This window comes from Dendropsophus ebraccatus, chromosome 3 (assembly GCF_027789765.1).
Source record: "Dendropsophus ebraccatus isolate aDenEbr1 chromosome 3, aDenEbr1.pat, whole genome shotgun sequence".
Taxonomy (NCBI): domain Eukaryota; kingdom Metazoa; phylum Chordata; class Amphibia; order Anura; family Hylidae; genus Dendropsophus; species Dendropsophus ebraccatus.
In genome coordinates, this window is record NC_091456.1 from 167,536,363 (window position 1) to 167,556,069 (window position 19,707).

General features: G+C 48.3%; 1 protein-coding gene across 3 annotated transcripts; it reads right to left on the reverse strand.

Moving 5' to 3' along the window:
- Positions 1-500: 500 nt before the first annotated feature.
- NADK2 (NAD kinase 2, mitochondrial) lies at positions 501-14,766 on the reverse strand. 3 transcript variants are annotated; one of them, XM_069963074.1, is made up of 12 exons: positions 14,318-14,766; positions 10,736-10,824; positions 9,274-9,362; positions 8,767-8,848; positions 8,351-8,434; positions 7,892-8,028; positions 6,819-6,900; positions 5,184-5,279; positions 3,777-3,832; positions 1,953-2,006; positions 1,601-1,724; positions 501-1,033 (listed from the first exon to the last, which is right to left on the reverse strand). In XM_069963074.1, the coding sequence occupies exons 1-12, from the start codon at positions 14,561-14,563 to the stop codon at positions 895-897; spliced, it is 1,278 nt and encodes a 425-aa protein (XP_069819175.1). In that variant the 5' UTR covers positions 14,564-14,766; the 3' UTR covers positions 501-894. The 3 variants fall into 3 exon arrangements, with proteins under 3 accessions (XP_069819175.1, XP_069819174.1, XP_069819177.1); XM_069963073.1 differs by having other exon boundaries at positions 5,184-5,327; XM_069963076.1 differs by lacking the exons at positions 10,736-10,824; positions 14,318-14,766 and having other exon boundaries at positions 5,184-5,327; positions 8,767-8,852; positions 9,274-9,361.
- Positions 14,767-19,707: the final 4,941 nt, after the last annotated feature.

The window sequence follows — 19,707 nt, forward strand, 5'->3', positions numbered from 1 at the left end:
CAGGTAATGTATTAACTGTTTGGGCAAGGGCTGCACGGACATTGCAAATGATGTCTGTGCAGCCTTTGATATATGATTATCGGGCCGCGTATTAGACTCAGTAAACGACTGCCGATCTTAGTTTACAATATTGATTGGGCCTTCATCGGACCCTAATGGTACGTTTACACAGACAGATTTGTGAAGCCAAAGCCAGGAACAGACTATAACCAGTGAACAGCTTATAAAGGAAAGACTGAGATTTATTCTCTTTTGCAATCCATTCCTGGCTTTGGCTTCAAAAATCTGTCAGATAAATCTCTGTGTTAATGCACCCTTAGTCTTGTAAAGGTTACTTTCAAAGTGTTCCTCTTCCCTGAAAGAGTCTGCACTGTGTCTTAGGAATCAGAACACTTGCAGACTGCAGATTCATTCAGCCCGCCCTAGTGTATAGCCCTATGTAACCTATGCTATAGAAGCAAACAAATATTGGTCATGTAAAGAACAGACAGACAATTCACTATGGAGTAGTTATAGATTTACTTCAAAAAGCAGGATTTAGGCAGCAGCCAAAACCATTTGGTTCCTCTCCCGTAAATCCCGCCATTGATTGTTCTGCTAGAAAAGAAAATCATTGTAAAGAAAGCTAAAAATGGCCTTGTGCATAATAAACAAGCTATCAAAACTGCATCAGTGGTGGCAATAATAGATCTGGGCTCTTCTGTATTATACAAATGTACAGCAGTTTGCTGCCCGAGGGTCCAGCAGTCGTGTAGGGTTGGCAACGCTTCTCTGTGTAACAGACATGGCTTTATACTTGTCCACTTTGCACATTTATCTGGGTGTCCTGAGGTCGGGGGGGTAAGAGGGGTTTACATGTGTAGCGGCTCTTAGAGTTTCCCTGTAGTGGGACACTTAATCATCCAGAATTACAGTGCAGAGAGCATCCTCGCGGTCCATGGATATTGTCACAATTGCTCCGTCATTGAATTCAAAAGACGTCCCACCGTCAACTACCATACAGGCGTCCCAGCACCGAGAGCGCACGCTCACCCTGCAGAGGAAGAGCAAAGCACGGGGTGGGTTACATTCTCCAAAGCCACAACATCAGACATGGGGAACCTTTGGCCCTCCAGCTGTGCCAAAACAGCCCATCATGGCATTGTGTTTCGTCCTAAAAGGGAACCAGTCACTGAAAATGCTACCCAAGCGATCAGCATCATGTTATAGAGCAGAAGGAGCTGAGCAGATTAATATAAGTCTTCATGGGAAAAGGTTCAGCATAACTTGCAGTTTATTGATTGAAATCCCTGATATTTCCATGCTAAAGAGTCCAGTCCAGAGTGACCCCGCCCACTGGACTCCTTATCACAGAATAAGCAGGGATTTCAATCAATATGTTACAAGTTATACCAAATCTATTCGCACAAAGATATATATCAATATCCTCAGTTCTTCCCACTCTATAATATCACAGCAATAGATTAGATAGCATTGTATTGGTGACAGGTTCCCTTTAAACAAGGGTGGCAATCATTTGCAAACAGCACATGCAAAGGAGAGACTCTCTGAAGCCAGTCCTGCAGCTTCCCCATTTTTCTTAGCCGTAGCATTCACTTACTTAGAGGTAAAACCGCGCTGGCGGCTGCTGGAAAATACTCTATTTGAAATGGGTTCCCGTATGCTGAAAAACATCTTCTGCTCCTCAGGGCTGAATACCAGGGAGTCGTTGTATTCATCTGTCACTGCAAAACATATACCGAGATCTAACATCAGCTGAATGTAAAGCTACACCATGCTTTAAGGCAGGGATGAGAACATGCAGCCCTCTAGTGCAAAGCTTGATGGGACAGGGAGGAGTACTTCTAAGCTAACTAAAGGGTCATAGATTGGGTCCAGTAGTTGTTCCTCCAGTCTGTTTTTAGACTCTGATCACAGGCTGCTCCCTCAATAAAAGATATGTAACATCTCACCCCGTTCTATGAGGTCACTGTCCAGCGTCAGGTTCACAATCCTGTATCGTTTCACTGAAAAAAGAAAAAAAAAATGCTGATTTTAAGGAAACGTCTTGTATTTGTAACATGTTTCTTGTCACCATTAACTTTCATAAAACACAAGTGGCCATATTGGGGGTGCACACAGCCTTCCTGTATTGCTGCAGGGTGTGTGCTTTACAGTGGCTGCAAAAACTAGGAGCCACTAGACAGGAAATGCCATAAATATACTATTAATTTCCAGGATGTGATGGAGTGAGGCCCCTCCCCGAGGAAGAGTGACAGGGGCTGTATACAGAGATATCTGTGCATAATAGTACTATCCCATCATTATATCCTTCCACTTTATAATAATGAGATGACTCTGATCATCCTGACACAGTCTATACAGGAAAGCAGACAAGCAGGGATGAGCAAATTTACAGTACTAGTGAAACACTTTGCTAGGCTCCCCGGTCGGCTTTCCAGCTGACTGCCTAGAAAAGGAGGATCCAGTACTAGGAAACTGGGAGATGTTTCCCAGGACTGTATCCAGCTTTTAGAGGCATCCGGAGCAGAGTTCAAAAGGCAGCCAGCTGACAAGCCCACCGCCAAGCCTAGCAAAGTGCTTCACTAGAACTGTAAATTTACTCATCCCTACTAACAAGTGATCTGCAGATAACAGAAACAATCTACTTACTTATTGTGGATTTTTTATATTAAAAATCAAAACAAAAAAACTACAAGGTTAGAGAAATCATACTGCCCCAACCCAAAAGGCTCAGAGTCAGGTGAAAAATCACACAGCAGTACAAAAAAATTTCAGACAGGTGACGCTGTGGCTATGCAGATTACACTATAAATGCTCAATATGTCCCCCTTGGTTTTCATTCTCCATTCGGAAAAACATGTTTTTTTGCAGCTTGAGTTTTAATGGCTGCATTATGCTGATGAATACCCTCCTTCATTAACAGAATGGCTGATCACCCAAGATCTGTGCAAGCCTCAATTTTTGAAAATGAAATATTAATACTGCTACAGCGCCACCTATTGGTAACTTTTGGTACTTTTTTTTTTTATAGTAAATGAAGTTGCGGAAATAGGAGTTATCCAGGAAAAGAAAAGAGCTACTTATTTGCAAGAACAGCGCCGCCCCAGGTTGTATGTGGTATTACGATTAAGCTTCATTCATGTCAATGGAACTGGGTTACAATACCACACACAAACTAAGGACAGGAGAGGTACAGTTTCTGGAAGAAAGCAGCCATGTTTTTCTAAGCCTGGATAACAGTTTTAATTTTGGGAACCCTGCATTTCTGAAAGGAACTGTACTTGAGTAATATGAAATTTCCTGATGATGCCTTCCCATTAGGAGACTGGACACTGTGGGGGAGATTTATGAAAAGGTGCAAATATACACCTGGTGTAAACTGCCCACAGCAACCAATCACAGCTCCTCTTATATTTTACCAGAACTGAAAGCTGAGCTGTGATTGGTTACTGTGGGTACTTTACACCAGGTGTATATTTACACCCTTTCATAAATCTCCCCCTTCGTCTCCCTGAAGAGTTTAAGCATACAAAACAAACAATTGCCAGGCGCCATGTATCTTGCTTTTGCAGCAATTCTGGCACATTTGGCCAGTAGATCTCTCCTGGTATCACTCAGTAATGGCGCAGGAGGTGGATTCATCAGTGGCAGATCCTGCGAGCAGATGGAAAGCTACACTGACAGATCTAATGTGAATATCCCCAAGTACAGGAGCTCGTGGTCTACAAGGAGGCACCATATAAACACCCAGGATCTAGGCAGGGGACACTCACCAATATTTAGTACGTCCTCTATGGTCTGTGGAGCCATCTTGTTTATGTTGTAAGACCTAAAGAAGCCAATGAACACGCTGAGCACTGACAATGTGGGGGGCTCAAACACTTCATCATTTACATGTACGTCCACCTGCTCTCTATCGATATAGAATTAAACAAAATATGGCTAAAAGTGTCAAGGGAACAGGGAAGTCTAGCAAAATCCCCCATACAGGTTGGGTATAACACTGGGGCAGTATACAGGCCCTGTAACCAGTAATAGTCATTTCTTTCAGTTAACAAGATCATCAGTGACTTCTAAGTTACAATGTCAACAGCCAATATGTCCGCCATTACAACTTTTAAGAGGTTGTCATCCAGCTTGCTGCACAGCAAGTCTGTCTGCTCTTCTATAAGAGAACAGGGGCTGCAGTACCATCCAGCCAGGCAAGCAGTCATGGTGATTGCAATGGCCATTGTCCTTTCCAAACTGTTTCTCTAACAGACCTTCATTTCTAAGGTCTACAACATACCATTTGTGCATGGGCACTTGATAATGCTGGGAGCTCCAAAACAGTTTTAGGGTACAAACACACTGGGCGTGTCCGCAGCGGATTTCTCGCTGCAAATTCGCAGCGAGATCCTCTGCAGATCTGTGCCCTGTACATTCTATGGGCAGACAAACTAGTAGCAGGATGGACATCCTGCTGCGAGTATGTCAGCAGCCCGCCCTGTTAACCGCCGCCGGAGCCTATACATCACCTTCTCCATGCTCCGGGGGTTCCCGGCATGTCCCGCTCAGCCGCAGCGCACTGATTGGCTGAGCGGGACGTGAAAACACCGGGAGCCCTGAAGCAAGCCGGAGCGGGGAGCAGGTGATGTATACGCTCCGGCAGCGGGGGTAAACGGGGCGGGCTGCTGACATACTCACAGCAGGATGTCCATTCCTCTGCAAGTTTGATTGCCCATAGAGTGTACAGGGCAGGGATCCGCAGCAAGAAAATCCACTGCAGATACGCCCAGGGTGTTTGTACCCTTACTCTGACATACAATCTTTGCACTACTGTACTGACGCAGTAACAGTATCAGATCCCCCGGCATCATCAATCATGATGGAAGAGCAGAGGTCCGGTCCGCAGTATACTGGCCGTGCATGAATTGTATATTGCCGACGTGTGTCTGGGCCCTAGAGGTGTCCACCAGACAGTATAATGTGTATGGGGGAACAGAGTGGTCATACATGGCTCTATACCAGGGGTGTCAAACCCAGGCCCTCCAGCGGTTACAAAACTACAATTCCCATCATGCTTGGACAAAGCTTAAGCTGGAGGGAGCTTGGAGGGCTACAGTTTGGCACCTGTGCTCTATACTGCTCTTCTTGTCTGTGATCAGGGTTTGGCAGCTATTGTACAGACAAGAAGTTACCAGGCTTTAGATCCTGTCCCAGTGCAAACATTTAATCCTGAGCTCTTCTGCTTCTCCCAAGGCCCGTCATCCACCGAGATCTCGTAGTAGGAAGCCCTATGAAGCGAGAAGGTAAAACGTGGTTTGCAGAATTTATAGTTCGCCCTGAATAAGACAGAACATAAGTGTGTATCAGGTGAGCTAACCTCACAGCGGGTTATTACATGGATGCTAAACTGCAGTGTAGCAGGACGGCCAAGCCAAAGAGAGCTGGTGGGAAGAGATCAAGGAATCCGCCACCCAAATTTAAAAGGAGAACTGGTAACATGTATCTACTAGGGTCAGGTGACATGACAGGTCCTTATACACAACTACCGCTGCATGCTATGGGCTGAACCGCTGCATGTGACAAAGCCACACACCGCTTCTCTGACATCACTTCCTGATCTGCAGCTACTGGCTGCAGACGCCCATGCCCTATAGTCAATGTGTATGTAATACATCTGTTATTCCCCCTTCATCGGTCCTGGCACGTCACATGACCCCAGAAGCTTCAAATTACTAAATGTGAAAAATTTACCAAAATTTTCACTATAAAAGACAAAAAGAAATACCCGTGAAGTGCAAGAGGCGTTAGTCAGGAGTAGTGATGTGCTGAAGCACAGAAAGCACCGCTGAGAGGAGAGGTTAGTCACACACACCGTGTCATGCTAGGATGCAGAGAACTTACTGGAACAACATTATTATATACAGCAATTCATACAGATACATTTTAGGGGCGAATATTATGAACATAAAAGAGGCATAAATTCCATGTCCCCATCACATCAGTTATTACAGCTCCATGCATCTAAGAAAGGGTAAATTGATGCTACTCTGCAATCAGTAAGTTCTGTATACAAAGCTCCACGTCTCCATGGTTACAGACTACAAACAATACCTGTGTAGTCTGATTCTGCTATCGTGCTCCCTTTCTGTCCGTTACTTCTTTTAAACTTACAAAACTTAACTTACAAAAATAAATAAATAATTGGATGGATTTAAGAGAGTGTGACCACAGAATTAGACTGCAAGAGAGGCATCATGGTGACACATAAGTCTGCAATGTCACATGACCCCTGCCTGTTTTTATCACAATCACAGGCAAATAGACAACCTCAGATTTTAAAATACATAATTGTGTTTTTTTTTATGCTTTGGGGGGAGAAAACCTGCAGCTTATCTACCCTGTATAATCATCCCCTATATCTGCAGCATATCCACCCTGTGTGAACGTGACCCTAAATCTGCAGCCTGAATTCACAGGCTGTGGACTGGGCACGGTCATAAATACGCCTGAGTGTTGAGACCCTGACCAGACAGAAGTACGATCCAGGAGAAGTCTGGGCTCATAGCTGTGTCACAAGTCTATGGAGCCATCTCAGTCTCATACACAGAGCGGAGAAGAGAAGCATGCACCTCTCCCTACTCATTCTACAGATCGGTCAGGGTCTGAACACTCAAGACTTTTGACAATAACGTGCATTTTGTGCAAATTTTCCACGTGTAAAAATGTGCCCAGTGTGAAGATACCCTTATAATCCCTTCCATTACTAGCAAACCCTAAATACAGACCAGTCTTAAGCATTATAAATAATCTTTTCCATGTAACCGTACCTTGAAGACAGAGATTCCCCGATGAATACTTCATTTAATGCTCTAACAGGCAAAAGATGGGGCCCTGAAAGAGTCGCTGAAGCTGAACAACAAAACACAAATGGCAAAAGATTAATACCAGTGTCATTGTCCCTACAGCTCCAGGCTGCTGCCTAATGTACTGCCGGCTGCTCCGATTAATAAAATATTTTTTTATGCAACATTATTTTCTGTATATGGAGAAAAATATGGTGTAAAAAATAAAGATTATACTTACCTGTTCAGGTTTCCCGATGTCCTCCTCAACGCAGCCGCCTTAGGGCTTGGGAACTTCTGACCCCATCTCTGAACTGACTGACAGGCAGCTCCGTCAATCACTGACAGAGATAGGACCAGTGATTTCCAGAGCTGCCTGCAGAGACGGGATCAGAAATCCCCGAGGAGGCTGCGGTGAGCGGAGAACACTTCAACAAGGCTGGAGAACTACTGGGGAGCTTGGACAGGTAAGAATAATCTTTATTATTTTTAAACGTTTAAAAAAAACAAAACAATGATTAGCTGATCATGGCAGATTCTCTCTCCATTCAAGAGTATGTTTCAAGCAGAGGCACGTAGCAGTCTGCGCTTCAAGTTCCGCCTGTCCCATTGACTCTGAGGCTCAATCCGCCATCCTTCCAAAGAATTGTCATGTCAGTTTCTTTGGGCGAAGGGTGGATTAAGCTTTAGATTATGGGTCATGCAGAACTTAAAGCGTCGTATGCCGCATGCCCCCGCTTGAAATTTTTGCACTTGTTCCGAAGAGGGATCATACCCTAAAACGGCCATTGAAAGGCCCCTGGCTGAGGCAAATAGCTAATCCAATCAAAAAGTGATGGCATATTCTACTAATACGCCATCACTCTAAAAGATAGAGAAAACCCTTTAATGCCAACATCACATGTAGACAAGGAGAGAGTTAGTACTTTTCCTGTAAACCTTAAGATGTATAGTCATGCACTCTCAATAGTAACCCTAATTCATTACAGCTATTATGTAGCTTATATACAGATCTTATACTGCTATATACTCCCATGTATTCAGAGTCTTCACCTTACTTTGCTCATGATGAGCTCCAGAGCTGTGGGCCTTGCTGTGCTCCTCCAACCGGAGCTGTTGCTCATGTAAGTCTACAGGGGTCAGGTTAATCCCTGTGCCTTCAAGGAACAATCTAATCCGCTGACGCCACTGCCACCTGGTGAAGGACAAGAGACATTCTGAGATCACCTTTTTAATACCAAATTAGGAGAAGCAATGCATTCTGGTGACACATAGTAATAGAGGGAAACCAAAACAGGTGAGGAGGTCGGTGTGTCCAATTAATAAATGGGCAATGACCTAGACCAGGGGTGTAAAACTCATGGCCCTCCAGCTGTTGCAGAACTACAATTCACATCATGCCTGGAAAGCCAAAACTAAAGCTTTGGCTGTGCAAGCATGATGGGAGTTGTAGTTTTGCAACAGTTAGACCTTACAGCACATGAAGACCTCTTCTAGGAGTATGAGATGAATCGTACCTGAACTCACCGCGATAAAGCTTGTGTAGTGCTTCTGGGAAGGAGCGAGTGTACCGCATCGGTAAGCAGAGGTGTCCTTCAGATCTGAAACATACAAAATAATTATAATAGAAGGAGGAAGTGTCCATATATAATAACTAGAGATGATCCAACCCTGAGGTCTACGGGGGGTCTCTCTTACTGACCCATCTAATGTCTTTGCCAGTTACCCCCATGGTGCTGATCAGTGCACGGTATGGGTGTATTTTGCTTCCTACACCTCACCCACTGTTCACTGATATTTTACCCATAAGGAAGAATTCTGAATAGAGATAAGAGAATCTCAGACGGACACGAGCATGCTCGAGATTCGCTCATCTGTTGTCATGAACAGTTACGTCTTTGACGCTTTGGCTTGTGAGACGGCCTGGCGTTACCTTTCCGGATCAGTGTTCACTCCAATCACAGGCTTGAACTTGTCTAGTACTTTGCTGGCAGCGAGAAGCATTGTCCCGTCCCCTATCAGAAGAAAGAAAAAAGGAAAAGGAACAGTAAAATACATTTCTATACAGACTTGGGAGACAGGCAACTGTGTGAAGGTGGGGTCATGGCCTCCTATATCCACCTGAGCACAGGCAGACCCCACCTATACAGAGGTCGCTCCGGGTGACATATCTCATATAGGATCACTTGGCTCATTCCTGGGTTGAGAAATGAAACGTGTCATGTTGTCAGACGCCCAGTTACAGTCTGTGCCGCTTTGTGTTACTTGGCACATCTGAGTTCAGGGACACTACTAGTCCTGTGACACGTCTTGCAACACAGGACATCCTGGTTGTTTGTATTTGGGTCAGAAGGGGAGGAATGACAGCTGTATGAGAGTCCATAAACCCGCCACATACTTTAATACTGAAGTAGGATGCAAGTGCAATATAAATCTCTACCTCCTGCTGAGATGATGGCGTCTGCCCATCGCACAGTGTCCTCACCGTAGTCTCTCCTCTTCACTACCTTCACATCAATGCCATCATTCCTGAAATATTAGGGACAGAAGCTGCAGTCAGTTACGTATCCCCCCATATAGCTGCTGGCAGTCACATGTAACCCTCATATATCTGCAGGCAGTCAGTCATATATCCCCCCACATAGCTGTGGGCAGTCAGTCATATATCCCCCATATAGCTGCTGGCAGTCACGTGTAACCCTCAGAGCTGCAGTCAGTGATATATCCCTCATACAGCTGCGGGCAGTCACATATATCCCTCATACAGCTGCGGGCAGTCACATATATCCCTCATACAGCTGCGGGCAGTCACATATATCCCTCATACAGCTGCGAGCAGTCACACACATCCAACATATGGCTGCGGGCAGTCACATATACTCCTCATATAGCTGCGTGCAGTCTCATATATCCCCCATATAGCTGGGAGCAGTCACATATACTCCTCATATAGCTGTGGCCAGTGACATTTATCCCCCCATATCGCTGAGCCAGTCACAGCAGGGCCCATTACTTGATGAGGTTCTGAGTGGGCTAACTGACACGTCCAGGGAGGAGCAGAACTTAGTGGCCATTACCTAAACAGCAGAATACAGTTCATGTGCTGTGAAGCGGATCGTCCATATTACGCTGCTCTTTCTGTTAGGTGTATTTTAGGAGACAGAGACGTCTACCAGCAACTTCTGTAACAATGCAATACAGCAGAGCATGCTCTGTGCAGACATACTGACTGCAGGCTACTGGGATGGAAAAGTACATACAGCTAGCTGGCTTGTGCCCATGCCATGATCACGACTGCCCCTTCAAACTCTATAAGGGCACATGGAGACAACACTTAGAGGGGTACGCTAGCAAAAAAAAAAAAAAAATCTTTCAAATCAACTGGTATCAGAAAGTTTGAAAATTTTTAAACAGAAGTATATTACAAATCTATATGTCTTCCAGTACTTATCAGCTGGTGTATGTCCTAAGGAAGTGGTGTATTCTTTCCAGTCTGACACAGTGCTCTCTGCTGCCACCTCTGTCCATGTCAGGAACTGTCCAGAGCAGTAGCAAATCTCCATAGAAAACCTCTCCTGCTCTGGACAGTTCCTGACATGGACAGAGGTGGCAGCAGAGAGCACTGTGTCAGACTGGAAAGAATACACCACTTTCCGCAGGACATACACCAGCTGATAAGTACTGGAAGACTTTTAAATAGAAGTAAATGACAAATCTATATAACTTTCTGAAACAGGTTTAAAAGAAAAAAAAAAAAAAAAATTTGCTGGAGTACCCCTTTAAAACATCTCTTTTACTAAGAAATAGGATCCCTAGAGATCGTCTGTCACCTGCATTATAGGTGGGCAGAGTGGACCCCCTATCAGTTAATCACAATGAGAATTTGGGCACACAGCACCTACCGTAAACTCTGCACCACGTGCTCCACGTTCTCTGAGTGAATGTTATGTCGCTGTAACAGTCCATTGTAGCTGGAGCCTTTCAGTGCGAGCTGAAAATAAAAAAAATTGAGAAGAGAGATTTAATCCAGAGCACCAGAGCAAAGACTAAACGCCAGACTAAAGCAGTATTAGGAATCACAGCGATGAGTATGCAAGAATAACAGAAGAAAAACTTTAATTTTTGTATTGCTAAAATGTTAAGCAACTTCTCCATACGCCTGCACTGGACGCAGGAAGCTGAACACAGTCTGCATGGTGTCTATACACAGTCCCAGTCATCTATACAGATATATAAGCCTATACATAATAGACTATGCAAAGTGCGCAACCATACGGACATGGAGAGAAAGGAGTAGCTGCACCTCACACCTATGGCTGACACTAAAGTGCGCAACCATGACTTTAGTACCGGCCCTTTAAATGAGTGACAATTCATTACCCAGCCTGGGATCAGCCAAGGATGAAGATGACATAAGCCGTAACCGTATTATGTCTACAGGGAGATTACAGGGTCACAGCAGGAGCTCGGGTAGCCAATGACAGGAGGGCATCAGCTACACGCGGGGGTATATGGAGGGGGGCAGCACTGGCTATGATGAAAGGGTAGGATATGCTGGAGTGGTATGGTGCCCCATGGAGGGATTGCACAACCTGCCGCCCTCCAGTTGTTGCAAAACTACAGTTCCCATCATGATGCGAACTGTAGTTTTGCAACAGCTGGAGGGACGTGGTCATGCACCACCGCTCATTAAGCACAGTACAGAACCCAATCCTCTCCCACATGTTGTACATTCTAAGGTTGGCGACAAGGTCACTTTAAGAGAGCGCAGCTCTGGGGTACACTGCCAGACAGTGAGGAGGGGCAGCACTGGACGTGTCCATCTGTCAGTAGCTGAGTGGTGTAATCCAGGGCTGGATTACACAGGTCTATAGAAAGCCTTACAGCCTGAGCGGCCCCCCATGTGTGTAGTAACACATCCGCCAGCACAATGTATTGTCAGCCCTTTGTTTTCTCGGATTGCTCCTGACACGCTACCCAGCATCACCGCAGGAGCGCCCCCTGCAGGTCCCCATACTGTGTGCACCCCTTATTGTTACAGCGCCCTGCAGATCCCCATACTATGTGCGCCCCTTATTGTTAGCGCCCCCTGCAGGTCCCCATACTGTGTGCACCCCTTATTGTTACAGCCCCCTGCAGGTCCCCATACTGTGTGCACCTCTTATTGTTACAGCCTCCTGCAGGTCCCCATACTGTGTGAACCCCTTATTGTTAGCGCCCCCTGCAGGTCCCCATACTGTGTGCACCCCTTATAGTTAGCGCCCCCTGCAGGTCCCCATACTGTGTGCACCCCTTATAGTTAGCACCCCCTGCAGGTCCCCATACTGTGTGCACCCCTTATAGTTAGCACCCCCTGCAGGTCCCCATACTGTGTGCACCCCTTATAGTTAGCACCCCCTGCAGGTCCCCATACTATGTGCGCCCCTTATTGTTAGCGCCCCCTGCAGGTCCCCATACTGTGTGCGCCCCTTATTGTTACCGCCCCCTGCAGGTCCCCATACTGTGTGCGCCCCTTATTGTTACAGCCCCCTGCAGGTCCCCATACTGTGTGCGCCCCTTATTGTTACAGCCCCCTGCAGGTCCCCATACTGTGTGCGCCCCTTATTGTTACAGCCCCCTGCAGGTCCCCATACTGTGTGCGCCCCTTATTGTTACAGCCCCCTGCAGGTCCCCATACTGTGTGCGCCCCTTATTGTTACAGCCCCCTGCAGGTCCCCATACTGTGTGCGCCCCTTATTGTTACAGCCCCCTGCAGGTCCCCATACTGTGTGCGCCCCTTATTGTTACAGCCCCCTGCAGGTCCCCCTACTGTGTGCGCCCCTTATTGTTACAGCCCCCTGCAGGTCCCCATACTGTGTGCGCCCCTTATTGTTACAGCCCCCTGCAGGTCCCCATACTGTGTGCGCCCCTTATTGTTACAGCCCCCTGCAGGTCCCCATACTGTGTGCGTCCCTTATTGTTACAGCCCCCTGCAGGTCCCCATACTGTGTGCGCCCCTTATTGTTACAGCCCCCTGCAGGTCCCCATACTGTGTGCGCCCCTTATTGTTACAGCCCCCTGCAGGTCCCCATACTGTGTGCGCCCCTTATTGTTACAGCCCCCTGCAGGTCCCCATACTGTGTGCGCCCCTTATTGTTACAGCCCCCTGCAGGTCCCCATACTGTGTGCGCCCCTTATTGTTACAGCCCCCTGCAGGTCCCCATCCTGTGTGCGCCCCTTATTGTTACCGCCCCCTGCAGGTCCCCATACTGTGTGCGCCCCTTATTGTTACAGCCCCCTGCAGGTCCCCATACTGTGTGCGCCCCTTATTGTTACAGCCCCCTGCAGGTCCCCATACTGTGTGCGCCCCTTATTGTTACAGCCCCCTGCAGGTCCCCATACTGTGTGCGCCCCTTATAGTTAGCGCCCCCTGCAGGTCCCCATACTGTGTGCGCCCCTTATAGTTAGCGCCCCCTGCAGGTCCCCATACTGTGTGCGCCCCTTATAGTTAGCGCCCCCTGCAGGTCCCCATACTGTGTGCGCCCCTTATAGTTAGCGCCCCCTGCAGGTCCCCATACTGTGTGCACCCCTTATAGTTAGCGCCCCCTGCAGGTCCCCATACTGTGTGCACCATTTATAGTTAGCGCCCCCTGCAGGTCCCCATACTGTGTGCACCCCTTATAGTTAGCGCCCCCTGCAGGTCCCCATACTGTGTGCACCCCTTATAGTTAGCGCCCCCTGCAGGTCCCCATACTGTGTGCACCCCTTATAGTTAGCGCCCCCTGCAGGTCCCCATACTGTGTGCACCCCTTATAGTTAGCGCCCCCTGCAGGTCCCCATACTGTGTGCACCCCTTATAGTTAGCGCCCCCTGCAGGTCCCCATACTGTGTGCACCCCTTATAGTTAGCGCCCCCTGCAGGTCCCCATACTGTGTGCACCCCTTATAGTTAGCGCCCCCTGCAGGTCCCCATACTGTGTGCACCCCTTATAGTTAGCGCCCCCTGCAGGTCCCCATACTGTGTGCACCCCTTATAGTTAGCGCCCCCTGCAGGTCCCCATACTGTGTGCACCCCTTATAGTTAGCGCCCCCTGCAGGTCCCCATACTGTGTGCACCCCTTATAGTTAGCACCCCCTGCAGGTCCCCATACTGTGTGCACCCCTTATAGTTAGCGCCCCCTGCAGGTCCCCATACTGTGCGCACCCCTTATAGTTAGCGCCCCCTGCAGGTCCCCATACTGTGCGCACCCCTTATAGTTAGCGCCCCCTGCAGGTCCCCATACTGTGTGCACCCCTTATAGTTAGCGCCCCCTGCAGGTCCCCATACTGTGTGCACCCCTTATAGTTAGCGCCCCCTGCAGGTCCCCATACTGTGTGCACCCCTTATAGTTAGCGCCCCCTGCAGGTCCCCATACTGTGTGCACCCCTTATAGTTAGCGCCCCCTGCAGGTCCCCATACTGTGTGCGCCCCTTATTGTTAGCGCCCCCTGCAGGCCGCACACTCACCAGCTCCCGCAGCTCGTCCTCGGATAACCCCGCGGACCGGAACCGCTGCTGTTCGAACTCATAGCGGGTGGTCTTAGTCACTACGGCGACCCGGTCCGGTCTGAAGCCGCCCGGTTTCCCGGGACCATTACTGCTGGGCCTGCTAGACACCGGTTGCCTGGGGTGGAGGACGGCGGGTGCCCAGCGGGTGAGACACCCAGCACGCCCGGAGCACCACCAGCACAGGAGAGCCCGGGACGAGCTCATGGGTCACCGGGCACGGGCCACTTCCTGTCTACACGCTGCTGACAGGAGGGCGGAGTGACCCGGATAGGGCACTAGGTAGGTTATTCGTTCCGGCCGCTGAGCAGACAGAGGAGCTGGAGGCGGGGGAGGGCGCTCTCATCACCTACCAGTCCTCGCCACTCAGCGCTGTTATAGGACGGCCGCCATTTTCCCGTAGACCAAGCTGAGCTCTGCGGGGGTCACGTGGTTTTATCGCTCGCTGTAAATTGTCTCGCAGGTTGAAAAATGAAAGCAGTTCTCTGATTGGTTGTTAAGAATGACTGAATGCGCAGCAGTTGCTCATAACAACCAGTCAGACCACAGTATTGATTTTTTAACAAGCCACCTGATTGGTTGCTATGGCTGATTAAAAAAAAGTGTAAATGTGGAGCAGCTACCAATAGCAACCAATCAGATCCCAGCTTCAGTGAATGACGCCATATGATTGGTTGCTAGTTGCTATGGACAAAGCCACCACACTTAATTTTCACAAGTTACCACGTCTATTTGGTGTTTACAGAGGCCAAACCTGTAAAGATAGCGAGGCCGCCATATCCTGCAGCAAACAGACAGCGGCCTATTGAGTGTCATGGGAGTCAACTAGTGACACCTAGATACATAAAAATGTATGACAATGTGGAAACTGCCTTGAATGTATCAGTAGTTGACCACCATTAAACTCAATGGGCCCACTATCTGTACGCTGCACTATGCCGAAGTATATACTGAATAGCAACACAACGTGATATGATCCTAACCCTACTATGCCACAGGGGGACATGCAACGTGGGATGCTGTCTGTTCTTTCTGCCATTTATAAGGCACCATTCACATTACGTTATGGGTCTCTGTGATTCATATGGAGGGCAAATCTGCCCAATATAGAGATACATCTGTATACTGCACAATGGCAAGAGTCAGCTATACCCCCTCCATGGAAATAAATGCGTATAGCTCCCGCTATACACAGAATATACACCCTGAATATAGCTCCTGGTATATAGAGAATATACACCCTGAATATAGCTCCCAGTATACACAGAATATACACCCTGAATATAGCTCCAGATATACACAGAATATACACCCTGAATATAGCTCCTGGTATATAGAGAATATACACCCTGAATATAGCTCCCGGTATACACAGAATATACACTCTGAATATAGCTCCCGGAATACACAGAATATACACCCTGAATATAGCTCCTGCCATACACAGAATATACACCCTGAATATAGCTCCCGGTATACACAGAATATACACCCTGAATATAGCTCCCGGTATACACAGAATATACACCCTGAATATAGCTCCTGCCATACACAGAATATACACCCTGAATATAGCTCCCGGTATACACAGAATATACACCCTGAATATAGCTCCCGGTATACACAGAATATACACCCTGAATATAGCTCCCGGTATACACAGAATATACACCCTGAATATAGCTCCCAGTATACACAGAATATACACCCTGAATATAGCTCCCGGTATACACAGAATATACACCCTGAATATAGCTCCTGGTATACACAGAATATACACCCTGAATATAGCTCCCAGTATACACAGACTATACACCCTGAATATAGCTCCTGCCATACACAGAATATACACCCTGAATATAGCTCCCTGCGTACACAGAATATACACCCTGAATATAGCTCCAGCCATACACAGAATATACACCCTGAATATAGCTCCCGGAATACACAGAATATACACCCTGAATATAGCTCCCAGCATACACAGAATATACACCCTGAATATAGCTCCCGGTTAGGGCTGGGCGGTATACCGCGAAAATACCGATACCGTCCCTGGCGTCGGTAAACCGACCTCAACTTTGCCAGGGCGGTATTTGCGGTATTTCTCCTCCGCCCCCTCAGCTCCCCAGTGTCACCGCCCCCAACCTGCCTGGGATTCCATCCAGGACGCATATTTACTATTGGGGCAGTTGACCTCCCATCCCCTGCCCTGCAGCAGTCTAACAGTTGGCAGCAGCCCATCGCCCCCCATCTCCTCTCACCCCGAACAGTGGCTGACCCGCTCCTCATACCTGGCAGACACGCGGCATTCCCGGCCGCCCCCGCCACTCACTCCGGAAGAGCCGACCCGCTCTTCATAACCAGCACTGAGTTCACACGCGGCCCTCCTGGCCGCACGCACCCGCAGGTTCCCGGTCTCTGGAGAAGGAAGTTGCAGGGACCGGGGGATCGTGTGATGGATGGCGTCGCTGTGGGTGGTGAAGCTGTATAGCGGGATCGGGGGTCTGCACTGCGCCCCCACATCCCGCTATACAGCCCCAGCGCAGCGACGCCATCCATCACACGATCCCCCGGTCCCTGCAACTTCCTTCTCCAGAGACCGGGAACCTGCGGGTGCGTGCGGCCAGGAGGGCCGCGTGTGAACTCAGTGCTGGTTATGAAGAGCGGGTCGGCGACTGTCAGAAATGCTGCGTGTGTGCCGGGTATGAGGAGCAGGTCAGCGACGGGGGGGGGGGGGGTGGAGAGGAGGTGGCAGCCGTGAGGGCCAAGTGTGTGCCAGTGCTGTATCTTCTCCCTAGTGACAAGGGAGAATATACAGTTTATATCACCCCCAGCTTCTGCCCCCCCCCCCCCTTCTGCCTAGATCACCCTCCCCTTCTGCCTAGATCACCCCCAGCTTCTGCCCCCCCCCCTTCTGCCTAGATCACCCCCAGCTTCTGCCCCCCCCCCTTCTGCCTAGATCACCCCCAGCTTCTGCCCCCCCCCTTCTGCCTAGATCTCCCCCAGCTGCTGCCCCCCTTCTGCCTAGATCTCCCCCAGCTTCTGCCCCCCCTTCTGCCTAGATCTCCCCCAGCTTCTGCCCCCCCTTCTGCCTAGATCTCCCCCAGCTTCTGCCCCCCCTTCTGCCTAGATCTCCCCCAGCTTCTGCCCCCCCTTCTGCCTAGATCTCCCCCAGCTTCTGCCCCCCCTTCTGCCTAGATCTCCCCCAGCTTCTGCCCCCCCTTCTGCCTAGATCTCCCCCAGCTTCTGCCCCCCCTTCTGCCTAGATCACCCCCAGCTTCTGCCCCCCTTTCTGCCCAGATCACCCCCAGCTTCTGCCCCCCCTTCTGCCTAGATCACCCCCAGCTTCTGCCCCCCCTTCTGCCTAGATCACCCCCAGCTTCTGCCCCCCTTTCTGCCCAGATCACCCCCAGCTTCTGCCCCCCCCCTTTCTGCCCAGATCACCCCCAGCTTCTGCCCCCCCCTTTCTGCCCAGATCACCCCCAGCTTCTGCCCCCCCTTCTGCCCAGATCACCCCCAGCTTCTGTCCCCCCTTCTGCCCAGATCACCCCCAGCTGCTGCCACTCTGCCCCAGTTCTAATTGCAGTCCCCCTTGCCCCCGCTTCAGCTGCCCCCTCTTCTATTTGATGTGCTGCCAGAGGTTGGGGGGCTCATACAAAATTCATGGGGGCCCATGTATTTTTTTTTTTTTTTTGCTATGGGGTGTCATGAATCCTAGCTATGCCCCTGCTCCACCCCCAGCTGCCTTTTGTGATCCTCTAAGGGTGTATTTACACAGAGATTTATCTGATAGATTTTGGAAGCCAAAGCCAGGAATGGATTTAAAAAGAGGAGAAATCTCAGGCTTTGCTTTATGACCTGATCCTTGTTTATAGTCTGTTCCTGGCTTTGGCTTCAAAGATCTGTCCGTTAAATTTGCCTGTGTAAACGCACCATTAGACACATGAATGCTCAGCTTAGCTGAGTGTGCATGTGTTTTTAATGTAGAACCTGCATAGCTGTATACCTGTGTATACACGTCTTGTATTGTGGACATACATATATAATACTGCCACTACAGGACGTGTATATACGGGTATACAGCTATGTACGCACTGCAGGACATGCATACACAGGTATACAGCTATGTAGTACATAGCGCTATACCTGTATATACACGTCCTGTACTTTGTACATTGCTGTATACCCGTAAATACATGTCCTATTGTAGCTGTATACCTGTATATATATGTCCAGGTTCTCTGAGACCCCCTAATTATAATAACAAATAATGACAATAGACTAAATGGCTCATCCTTGTGTTGCTGCTCAGTGAGTTACTTTTTTTTTACTCTATTAAAACAAAATATCCCCAGGTTGGCACGGTTAAGTGGGTGTGGCTTGCAGAAGGGTGTGGCTTACCTAAGGGGCGTGTCATAATTATCGTTCAGTTATCGTTACCGCGGCTACATGTACGATTAACCGCGATAATGATTTAGGTCAATATCGCCCAGCCCTACTCCCGGTATACACAGAATATACACCCTGAATATAGCTCCCAGTATACACAGAATATACACCCTGAATATAGCTCCCGGTATACACAGAATATACACCCTGAATATAGCTCCCGGTATACACAGAATATACACCCTGAATATAGCTCCCGGTATACACAGAATATACACCCTGAATATAGCTCCCGGAATACACAGAATATACACCCTGAATATAGCTCCCGGTATACACAGAATATATACCCTGAATATAGCTCCTCCCATACACAGAATATACACCCTGAATATAGCTCCAGGAATACACAGAATATACACCCTGAATATAGCTCCCAGTATACACAGAATATACACCCTGAATATAGCTCCCGGTATACACAGAATATACACCCTGAATATAGCTCCCGGTATACACAGAATATACACCCTGAATATAGCTCCCGGAATACACAGAATATACACCCTGAATATAGCTCCCGGTATACACAGAATATACACCCTGAATATAGCTCCTCCCATACACAGAATATACACCCTGAATATAGCTCCCGGAATACACAGAATATACACCCTGAATATAGCTCCCAGCATACACAGAATATACACCCTGAATATAGCTCCCGGTATACACAGAATATACACCCTGAATATAGCTCCCGGTATACACAGAATATACACCCTGAATATAGCTCCCGGAATACACAGAATATACACCCTGAATATAGCTCCCGGTATACACAGAATATACACCCTGAATATAGCTCCTGCCATACACAGAATATACACCCTGAATATAGCTCCAGGAATACACAGAATATACACCCTGAATATAGCTCCCGGAATACACAGAATATA